This window comes from Camponotus vicinus, unplaced genomic scaffold (genome assembly GCF_025532165.1).
Source record: "Camponotus vicinus isolate PSW18456_S1 unplaced genomic scaffold, iyCamVici1.0 SCAF_5, whole genome shotgun sequence".
NCBI lineage: Eukaryota > Metazoa > Arthropoda > Insecta > Hymenoptera > Formicidae > Camponotus > Camponotus vicinus.
Genome location: NW_028141977.1, coordinates 19,323,742 through 19,334,783, shown reverse-complemented (window position 1 = coordinate 19,334,783; position 11,042 = coordinate 19,323,742). Strand labels below are relative to the sequence as shown.

General features: G+C 28.8%; 3 protein-coding genes across 4 annotated transcripts; 2 read left to right on the top strand and 1 right to left on the bottom strand.

Annotated features, from left to right (window-relative positions):
- The first annotated feature begins 636 nt into the window (after window positions 1-636).
- On the top strand, window positions 637-1,745 carry LOC145971501 (mitochondrial import inner membrane translocase subunit TIM14). Of its 2 annotated transcripts, none has more exons than XM_083099223.1 (3): window positions 637-760; window positions 1,174-1,299; window positions 1,383-1,745. In XM_083099223.1, exons 1-3 carry the CDS (start codon window positions 758-760, stop codon window positions 1,593-1,595), a joined length of 342 nt encoding a protein of 113 aa, XP_082955349.1. In that variant the 5' UTR covers window positions 637-757; the 3' UTR covers window positions 1,596-1,745. The 2 variants fall into 2 exon arrangements, with proteins under 2 accessions (XP_082955349.1, XP_082955348.1); XM_083099222.1 differs by lacking the exon at window positions 637-760 and adding an exon at window positions 767-905.
- A 181-nt stretch (window positions 1,746-1,926) lies between these two features.
- LOC145971500 (growth hormone-regulated TBC protein 1-A) lies at window positions 1,927-4,836 on the bottom strand. Its single transcript, XM_083099221.1, has 7 exons — window positions 4,261-4,836; window positions 3,614-3,815; window positions 3,312-3,542; window positions 3,007-3,167; window positions 2,820-2,928; window positions 2,533-2,718; window positions 1,927-2,377 (listed from the first exon to the last, which is right to left on the bottom strand). Exons 1-7 carry the CDS (start codon window positions 4,278-4,280, stop codon window positions 2,270-2,272), a joined length of 1,017 nt encoding a protein of 338 aa, XP_082955347.1. The 5' UTR covers window positions 4,281-4,836; the 3' UTR covers window positions 1,927-2,269.
- Window positions 4,837-5,059: 223 nt separating this feature from the next.
- On the top strand, window positions 5,060-10,676 carry Eif2a (eukaryotic translation initiation factor 2A). The gene is made up of 12 exons (XM_083099219.1): window positions 5,060-5,169; window positions 5,733-5,996; window positions 6,106-6,205; window positions 6,411-6,586; window positions 7,582-7,670; window positions 7,753-7,903; window positions 8,005-8,175; window positions 8,292-8,466; window positions 8,550-8,719; window positions 8,812-8,910; window positions 8,968-9,146; window positions 9,237-10,676. The coding sequence occupies exons 1-12, from the start codon at window positions 5,109-5,111 to the stop codon at window positions 9,360-9,362; spliced, it is 1,761 nt and encodes a 586-aa protein (XP_082955345.1). The 5' UTR covers window positions 5,060-5,108; the 3' UTR covers window positions 9,363-10,676.
- Window positions 10,677-11,042: the final 366 nt, after the last annotated feature.

Sequence of the window (11,042 nt, the reverse complement as noted above, 5' to 3'; positions counted from 1 at the left end):
ACAAAACTTAAACACTTGATAGGAAAAAAAGGTTGAAGAATCCGTGTGCCCTTCGTTCGACTTCTTTTAATGACATCGAAAAGCTGAAATTCAAAACGACACGCAAATAACATCTAAAACCTGAAATCAACCGACATTGAGCAACGACCATCATCTATTTTCAGAATAAAGTTCTCATACGTTATGTCTCTGTATAATTGTTTATGTATAAAGAACTTTCTCGTGACATAAACTTTCGATTCACAAAACATCCATCCGTTTCGGCTCTACTCTCTCTATCCTTATTTTTCTCTCTATTTAAAATGTGAGATACGTCGTTCTTTTCTTTCTCTTTTCATATACAAAAAATTTCAAAGTTTATCTCAAGTATATCTAAAAGAGATAGAGCTCTCTGTTTTCTTCAATGCATTTGGTTTATATATTTTACGTACATGTTTTATTACACACCTTATATATTTAAGATGTAACAGGGATATTTTCAGCAAAGTTTAAAAATGAAAATAGAGATGAAAAAACTACATGAAATAAATCTAATACATGTACAAGGGATTCTATAAAATTCGATAAAAATCTATGTAATGTCTGAGAGATGTATGCAAGGTCGATAATGCAGTGTAACAATCTTATCACGAACGATAATCATCTTCAAAGACAGCAATAGATGGAGCGAATGTAGCTCGTTAGCACGCTACGAAAATATTTTTCGTCCCGGTGTACTACGTACAAAATTACGTCTGCTGTTTTGAAGCTAAATAAAATGGTAAGAATTCTTTTCAGACGATTTCATCGAGAAGTATCTAAAATTGTATTCTGTATATTGTAAAAATGTAAACTAAATTTCTATTAAATTTCTATTCCTTCGAGAAATATAAAAACGGATAAATTCAATGTCAAGACTATCGAAGGTATTCAAGTATTTCATCACTTTTTTATGTCAATAAACATATATTATTATTGTAAAATAAAAAGAATTTTACTGTGAAAACAGCTGTACAGTTTCTATTAGATGTTAATACTGATATAGCGTTAATAATTTTAAAATTAACAACTAAAGGTTAAGTTTATGATATATACTTGTATCCTTTATGATATATATTTTTGTTCTTTATTAAGACATTTTATTATATTTGCGACTTTAAATTTAAAATGTTACAAAAGCTCATTTTTCTTTAGGCAAGTACTGTTGTGGCAGCAGGTATTGGCCTTGCTGCTGTAGGCTTTGCTGGTCGTTATCTGCTCAAGAGAATGCCAAACTTATCGCAGAAAATGGCTGAGACAGTGAAAAAGCTAGATTCGCAGGTAGAAATGCTTATTTTTCTTAACTAATTTTATAACTATAGTTGCATGCACATGAAAGTATTGACACTGTTTAACATTTATAGTCACTAGCAAGCAGCAAGTATTATAAGGGTGGCTTTGAACCAAAAATGACCAGGCGAGAAGCTAGTTTAATCTTGGGGGTGTCGCCTACAGCTAGTAAAGCAAAAGTAAAAGAACAATTTAAAAAAGTGATGGCTGTAAATCATCCAGACCGTGGTGGATCTCCATATATTGCTGCAAAAGTTAATGAAGCAAAGGATACACTTGAGAAATAATAAAAGGAGATCATGTAGTACACATTTGTAATATATCTGATGTTTACTTTAGGAAAAACCAAATTTTAATGTACATAGTTATTAATATTATTTTATCTTATATCTTATTTATCTACTCTCGATAATAAATAAACTATTTTTTTAACTGTATTCATTAGACCAGTTAATTTTACCATGTAATTTCAATATCCTCGATATTCAGATTAAAAATTTTGCAAAAAGCTTGTATACATAAACAAAAGTATATATATGTATATAAACTTGATATTAAATATAATAAAATATTAAGAGAGGAATTGTTTTTTTAATTATTTAATTAATATTTCTATGTCATCTCTCTCTAAAATGTCACAATTATATAATTTTTATTATATTTTATATCACAATTATACTTTATATATCATTGATAAAGTATTTATATTTTCTAGTTTTTTATTTTATATTCTATATACAATAATAAGCTAAAATAAACATAGAATAATTGAGAAGATATGTTATCTATAGTTTCTTACATTGCTAAATAAATTTCTTGTATTTACAGCAATAGAGCATAGAATAATTATGCAATAACAAAATATATATAATACAATTTTACACGCATTCATTTTGCAAAAGATGCAAATGAATAATGACTAGAATATTTCGGTGTATTGTGAAAAAATCGGTCAATAATACTATCGTCCTAGCTTATCTTGCTTTTGTTCTATACGTTGTTGCGTTACTTTTGTTCTTAATTTTGTTATTGTGTTACCAGGCAGTGATCCAGGTACTTTAAAAATGCTCTGTGAAATGAAAAAAAAATTTATCAATATACATTTGTTTTTACTCATATAGCTATCTAATAATATTACACAGCAAAAAAATATTTGATTTACTTATTTATAATAAGTCTACCTAATCAATATTTGAGTTACATGCACTGTACAATGCTATATACCTGCATAAATTCGTGACATCGTAAAACAATACTGTCTTTTGTAATTTCCTTGAAACATTCAGCTAATGTTGTAAAATCTTGGCAAGCTAACAGATTAGATCGGTTCCTTTTTATAAGTGTTAATGCAACACGAAAGATAATCTTGGTACCCTCATAAAAGAGGCAGTCCCAAATACGTAGAGTAGTCTGAATTTAAAAGCATTTAATATTTCCAATTATGCCACAAGTATGTTGGAAAAATTTGTGTATGTATTTTTAAAATTATATTCAATATTTTAATAATATACCTCTATAGGTAAGACTTCTGCGAATAAGCACACAAACCACTTTGTTGTAATTACTGCCCAAGGCAATCCTAAGTTTGTTACATGTTGATAAACATCAGGCATTTTTATCCTATATGCATAAATAATATACAGATACATGTAAATATTATTGACAAATGATATTTCAGTACATTTTGTTATGTTTTACCTTACTAATTCTGCAAGCACATCAATATCAGTAAGTAAACCATCCATAGTGCGCGTGTAATAATCTGGTAAGATTTTGTCAATTAACACTTTTAATAACCAAAATGCTGTCTCTTCGCTTTTTGTTACAAGTAAAAGTAAACCTGCTATATAATTTAAACCCTAAAAAATATAAATGTACTATAAAATAAGATGCAATAAGCAAACATTTTGCTTGAAGCTCTCATTATAAAACAACTTGTATATTTATTTGTTTTGAAAAGTATTTGTATTTGTATATTTGAGAGTGCGCATTTTGGATGTTACCTGACAATATCCAACAGTTTTATTTTGATGAGCAAAAGCCAACAATACATTGTATAATTGATGCTGCTGATTCTCTGTATTATTAAAGAATATATTATCTGGAAATGTCCTTGGGAGGTCAGTTTTTATAATTTCAGCAATTTCTGTATTATGCGGACCTTGCAATAATTTTTGATAGAGTTCCGGCGACACATTTTTTATTCCTTCCCCGCCACTCACAGCGAGCCATACCTAGGATTCCCAATTTATCTTAAATATTTAAATTTGAGGCACAATAGATGAAACTTTATAATATGTATTACCAATCCTCTATGTTCTCCTGGAATACCTTTACGAACATATTTCTTTATAGTAATGCTTCGCTGTAACGATTTTCCTTCGCCAATAATTTTTGCCCATTTCTTGGCCATTTTTGCGAGAACCTTAAGGTACTCTGACATAAAATCTTCATAAGTTTCATAATCGAAATCGTGTGGTCGTTCAAAACCATATTCGTCCACATCACTAGGAACAAATGTATAAGATATGTATTTCAAATCTTATACAATAAATAAATAAATAAAACTTTACAATATAATTAATCAATATATTGATTAATTAATTGTAAACAGATGATAGAACAAGTAGACTTCTCACTTTCATGTTGCTTTAAATATGATATAAACGATCCATATAAATTGATATATAACAGGGAATGGAAACAATGAAAAATATATAAATTTTATTAAATAAAAAATAGAAGAAATTAATAGAGAGCTTCTCCTATTCAAATTCGTCCACACAAAGGGGCGTGTGCACAAGAGAAATCTAACCTCGATAAAAGGAAAACAAAATAAAATAGATGCGATATTTTCATTGCATTCGCGCAGAATTTATCGCTGATGTTCACAGAATACGATCAGCGCAACGTGCATGATATCGTTGAATAAAATTAACAAATAACACTCACCTGAAGCATGAACTTGCCATGCCCTACGTAATTCGGCAGGTGTCAAGTGGATCTGCGTGATCGCATACAACTCCGTCCATAGATATTCTACGTACGTCTACGAAGCTATACGTTTAGTTGAGCGAGCATCGATCACAGAAATATTTCGGAGCACTGTGCGTTGCTTTTATCACTCGCGGAACACAATACAATGCACGATACAATGGGTCTTATGGCGCGCGCGGTTCACTCTACCACGCGTATTTCGAATAACAATGAGACAGATTTTGCTCGTTGAGTCAGGCACAACAGCTTTCTGTCAGATTACAGAAATTTACTATCGCGATATATATCGTATAGCCGAAAAACAACACATTTAATATTTCGTAACCATGTTTCTAAATATAGAAATCGTCCCTTGTTCCTCTTGTAAAGTACAATCACTTATAACGAGATGATACTATACGATTGATATATCGAATCGAAGGTGCGGATTAATCATGCAAGTGGAGCGCGCGACTCATTCGTGATATATTTCGCGAATCACCGCGCATCAAAGTATTTTCGAGAGTCGCGTCCTGTCAGTATTCAAATATTAATTTGAAAAACGCGTCGATCGATCGCATATCGAAGGGACGCGTGACATTTAATTTAATGTAAATATTTAATAATTAATAGTAAACATAGTTTATATATGAAATGTTCCTGTAAACAATATATAAACCGTAGATGTGATATAAACAATTCATGTAAATGTAATTTCGAAAATTTCCTTGCAACTGGGTTGGACATGCATTGAATTTGTCACGATGCGATCGCATGTGCCGGAAGTGCCCAATTTCAGATCATAGTCGTACGTAGTAGTAGTAATGTCGACGATACCACATGGTAACGGTGGTAAGATGGCTTCGCTGATTCCCTGCGTTGCTGGTAAGCATTTTCTCAGGTTTTTAGGTTTTATATGCGTTTCGCGAGAGTGTCAATCGTTGATCGAACGTACGATCATCCGGAGTAATTCCCTCCTCAAGGATGCGCGTATCCATTTCCAACCCCTGTTACACGACGTTCCAGATAGAGCACTGTTTCTCGCGATAAACGTGTTGGACATGTGTCTCGTGGCATCGAATAATTTGGATGTATTTAGGGTAACAGCGATGTTCAAACGAATGTTGACATTATAATGTTTGTAAATAATAAACGCGCGGCAAGATGCACAAAATCTCGAAATACTATATTCTAACCTGTAACTGCTGACGTGTTACTTTCCGAATGCCAACTGTTGATGCAAGTTTTGCGAGAGCAAATAAGAAAAAAATTATTGGATCACGTTTTTAGCTTGATACATTCATTTGTGTCACAAAAGTTTATAAATTTGATATTTTCCTTTGGAAATTCTATTCAATAAATATGTACAAGCATATGTAGTCTAGTTATTATTTGTATTGTTATCATGTACAAGAGGAGAAAGATATTAATGTTTTTTTAATGTATAGTGAGAGGGTCCACTGGTATAAATCTAGCCCAAGGTCCACCGTCTTACGAACCGGTCAAAACATTTCCCAAAGATGACAGCAGAACCTGTAAGGCTATGCTCTTTAGTCCAGATGGCCGGTACTTTGCGTGGATTAATGCGGTTGGTGTTAAAATTGTATTATGCGAGACCTGGAAAGCTGTTGCTGAAATTGCAAGACCTAAGATCTGCGCTATTCAATTCTCTACTCGTAGTACATATCTAGCAACTTGGGAACCATCTTTTGGTAATTAATCTCAAATAATATACATGTATATGAAATATATAGATAAATGCTAACTTCAAATGCTAATTTTATTATAACTAATAGTGAAAATATTGTAATATATTTTCAGTAACGCAAACAAATCCTCAGGGAACACAAAATCTTCACATATGGAAGTCTGAAAATGGTGAATTAGTTCACAGTTTTGTGCAGAAGAAACAAATTAATTGGTAATATATCATACATTTTATTTATATTATAATCCTATTTCTTTTTTATTATTATATAAATTTAAAGAGTTAGAGTTTAATAACTATATGTAATAATAATATAAACATCAAATGACAATCCACCTAGAAATACATTGCTGACATTGGTATTATTAAATATATCTATGATCTATAAGAAATAATTTCAAATTTATTTCAATAATAGGGAACCACAGTGGTCAAGTGATGAGAAACTCTGTGGATTATTGAGTGGTGTAAATGTTCTTTTATATGAAGATAATAATTTTGATAGATATGTACACAAGATAAGTGTAGCCAAAGTTGCCAAGTTTAGTATAGCACCTGGTAATGCTCCCTACCATATTCTCTGCTACATGCCTGGTAATTATATTTATTATTATAGTACAATATTTTTTTTCTATATAACAATATATATAGTCAGTATTAATTATTATATAATAGGATATTAAGTTTGTGAAGATAATTATATCTATATATCTTAAAAATATATATAACAGTTTCATAAAATAATTGCATTCATTGTTGAAACATGATGAGAATATTATAATGAGACATAAATAGTATTATATAGAAGAAATTTATCTTGATAATATTTAGTTAAATGAAATGATTTGGAAATAATACAATTGCATTGTGATTTCATTATGCTATAGCTTACAAACTTCTACTTTATTTCAGTTTTACTTGTTTTAAGCATATATGTATTTGATAAAAATATAGTAAAGTGAAGATTTGAAAGTAATTTTCTGACCATATATATTGTTTTATGATATTAAAAAAACAACAATAATAGACACACATATTGACATTTTCCCAAAACACTCAAGTATGAAACAGGATCTACTATGGAAAATTTTCCTAATTATTATACAGCATACGATTTGTAAGTATTTTCTTTAAATAGAAAAATTATATTGCTATATGTAACAGAATTGCACCATGTGGTTTCTAAACATTAAACATTTATCTAAATTCATCTAAAAAATATTCAAAATAATTTAATTTATATTTATATTGAATCATATATGCTTATACAAGTAAATAGCGCAACAAATAAATACGATACAATTATAATATAAGTAATGTAATATAATTATATTACACATCATCACTAGTTATACTTATTTGTAAATTCAACAAAATGAAATTTATGCATTGCTATTGTTATTACTAGCACTTTCCATATAATATCTTAATATAATAATTAATAATAATTAATAATTAATGATTTGTTATTTAAAAATGTATTTAAAAAATTATTAAATATGTGTATCTTTAAATTAAAACCATTGATGTTGTTTCATAAAATTTTAAATATGTATTTAAATTAAAGAGTTTTTTAATATATATTTTAGGAAAGCCTGGTCAACCCTCATTTGGAAGATTATTTCAATATCCAAAATTTGAGATTGGAGAAGCACTTGCGAGCAAAAGCTTTTTTCAGGTAAATCATTGAACGTATCTTAATTGTACAAATATTTGCATATGTCTTCTCCTTTTATTCAACATTACTTTGCGATTTTTAGGCAGATAAAGTTGATATCTATTGGCATCAACGAGGGACAAATGCATTATTGATGGCAAGTACTGAAGTTGATAAGAGTGGTGCATCATATTACGGAAAACAGACATTGCATTATCTTAGCACAAAAGGAGATACTGCTATGGTTACGCTCAGTAAGTTCAAAAAGAATTATTCTTTTCTTGTATTAACAATTTATAATGTCTAAAACTAATTTGCATAACAATATTATATTAATGGAAACTCTTCTAATTAGGTAAAGAAGGTCCTATACATGCGGTAGAATGGTCTCCCAAAAATACAGAATTTTGTGTGATATATGGTTTTATGCCAGCTAAAGCAACATTGTTTAATGTTAAATGTGAAGCCATTTTTGAGTTTGGAACATTACATAGAAATAGCATATATTACAATCCATATGGAAATAATATCCTTTTACTACTTTAACATGTATTGATAAATCCACATATGTCTCATCAGTATTTAATTAGTATTTGTAATAGAAAATCATAATATGTATTAATTTCCTTGACTACTGTGTACTATTGCTTTTGGCCGGATTTGGCAATCTCAGAGGTAGCATTGAATTATGGGATATTGCTAATAGAAAACTTATTGCTAAAATTGATGCACCAGATACTACACTACTCCAGTGGTCACCAGATGGTGAACATTTTGTGACAGCAACTACAGCACCTAGATTACGAATTGGCAATGGGTAAAAATAAACGTATAAAAAGAGATTATGTTCAATTTTAAATACATTGTACATACTGTAAATTAATGGGCGTGTATTATTAGATTCAAGATTTGGCATTACACTGGCTCATTAGTATATCAACGACCTTGGAATAACCAAGAGGAATTATGGGAGGTGATTTGGCAAAACTTTCCTTTGAATACTTTTTCACCAAAACCTATTAGTTACAAAGCAGTTGAGGGTATTATCTCTAATCCTAGTCAATCGCAAGGTAACTTATTTTTATGAATATTTTAAGAATAAATAAGTATACAGATCTAATTTCAGAACATATATATATAATATCGATTTGTTTTTTTAAAGCACCGAAAGAAGCATATAGACCACCATGTGCCAGAGGACAAAATATTACATTTAGATTACACGATGATATAGAGCCACCTTCCAAACCTACCGTAGAATGTAAGTATGTACAAACACATATTAAATATTTCATTATTATCTGAAATTTATTTGTAGCAAATCCATCAAAAGCTGCACTGAAAATGAAGAAAAACCGGGAAGCGAAAAAGGCTAAGAAAGAATTAGAATCTAACAATTCCACTGTTAATGGACAAGTTACAAGCGCAACGACAAGTATAAAAATGGAATTAACAGATGATCCTGAAAAGAATAAAAAAATAAAGAAAGTGAAGAGTGTAAGTATATATTTAATAGCTATTTTGTTTTTTTTTCTATTATAACTAGAAAATAAGAATTTATGGTAATAATTTCGATTTATGTCACAGAAATTAGATCAAATTTCTAAATTAAAGGAGCAATTAAAATCGGGAAAACAATTAGAAATTAATCAACTAGATAAGATCAAGAAAGAAGATGAATTGCTAAAAGAACTTGAAGAACTTACTTTATGATAAACAATCTCTAGATATCAAACAGAATTAACTTGCTAAACAAAGAAAAAAGAAATTGCGAGCAAATTCTTTTTTTTTTAAACAATTGTAAAAAAAAACACCTACGAGTGTAAATCAAATTTATCCTGACAACCTGAAAAAATGGAGAAATTACATATATCACATGCGTGATATCATAGATAAAAATAAGCGGGAATCTCTCGAGATATACATAAATTGAATTGATACTACATCCACAAAGATTGTGTTCGCGCGCATATAAGAGTAGATGATCATATTCATTTTAATAGCAATCTAATAGTATTCTATCAAATATTATTAGAGAAATATGTTTATATATTCTTATATACTTTATGATTTTGCTAAAAATTAATAATGATAGACATAGTAGCAGTGTTTATTATCAATCTTAGTAAGAAATCATAAATGATTGTGTGCAATCTAATAATTATGATCAAAATAAAAACTGTCTACTGTGTAGTAGACAATTCACTACTATAGCTAACACTTTATCAGATCTTTTCCGATAGAAATATGAAAAATAAATGTAAAAAATGAAAATATTGGAAATGTATAATTTATTTATTTTATTTTTTCTTCTCTATAAAAGATTATAGTTTTAAAACATAAAGTAATCTAATATTTTTATAGCGCTGTAAATTTTGCATTTAAACATGAGATTGGCATTCTGCACAAAACTATTATCTAATATAGCTTTTCATAAATTATAAACTTTAGATGTAGAGATTAATCTCTATAATATTTCAGGAAAATAAACTTTAAATATCAGTTTTTAACAGCATTTAATATTTAAAATTTTTCTATATATTATTGTTTTAATTATATTTAATATTCAATATTCAATATTATATTCAAAATATTTTTAGGTGATTCAAAAAAAATTAATTCCTTTTTATATTATATACGATACAAAATCAAGATATAAATTTTCTTGCAATTTTTAAAGAAGTATATGCGTATGAATAAGTTTAATTACATAATTATTATATAATTAGTATAAAAAAATTATATAAAAAGCATAGAATTTTTTTTTTTTTCAAAAAAACGAAACTTGTTCAATCGAATGAAATAAGGTCCATGTAAGATTGTATATTTGTAGCGTGGTACGTGTGTGTGTATGTATGTATTTGGATATGTGTATATGTAACTGCATTAAAGAATATATGCAAATTACGTATCTCATCGATTACATAGTAAGTCTATTATGATATAGACAGGAATAGTAAAAGCATAATGTACGGATGTTATGTACAGTGACATGAAATTTATGGAAATAAATTATTAAAGAAAACAGTGCTTGTATGGGGATACTAATATTGATAAATATTTTGTGTGTGTGTGTGTGTATATACATACCCTATTATTATATCTACATTTAAGAAACATGATTCGCATGCAACAAAATCGTCTTTTAATTTAATATACCAATATAAAAAAAATAGCGTCTACTTATAAAAATTTAGAATTAATCTTCACACAAAGGAGTTAAAAGTAATGATCTTGAATTATAAATTTTTTATTGTGTATCTTCGCAAAAACGGAGTTATTTATATATTTTATTTGTTTTTTTTTTCTCCCCAATCGGGAAGAAATCTTTACTAGCGCAGAAATGTACTTTGAAAAGCGTGAAAATATGAATCTTGGTCTTATGTTGTATAT

What these genes read in the sequence shown, in the direction of transcription:
- LOC145971500 (XM_083099221.1), bottom strand. Translation starts at nt 4,280, where the DNA reads ATGGCAAGTTCATGCTTCAG. An exon ending in GTGCTTGCAGAATTAGTAAG is followed by an intron (nt 2,929 to 3,006) that starts GTAAAACATAAC and finishes TTATGCATATAG; the next exon opens with GATAAAAATGCCTGATGTTT. An exon ending in GATGTCACGAATTTATGCAG is followed by an intron (nt 2,378 to 2,532) that starts GTATATAGCATT and finishes TTCATTTCACAG; the next exon opens with AGCATTTTTAAAGTACCTGG.
- LOC145971501 (XM_083099222.1), top strand. An exon ending in TGAAAAAGCTAGATTCGCAG is followed by an intron (nt 1,300 to 1,382) that starts GTAGAAATGCTT and finishes TAACATTTATAG; the next exon opens with TCACTAGCAAGCAGCAAGTA.
- Eif2a (XM_083099219.1), top strand. Translation starts at nt 5,109, where the DNA reads ATGTCGACGATACCACATGGTAACGGTGGTAAGATGGCTTCGCTGATT. An exon ending in CGAGCAAAAGCTTTTTTCAG is followed by an intron (nt 7,671 to 7,752) that starts GTAAATCATTGA and finishes TGCGATTTTTAG; the next exon opens with GCAGATAAAGTTGATATCTA. An exon ending in TTACAATCCATATGGAAATA is followed by an intron (nt 8,176 to 8,291) that starts ATATCCTTTTAC and finishes ACTACTGTGTAC; the next exon opens with TATTGCTTTTGGCCGGATTT.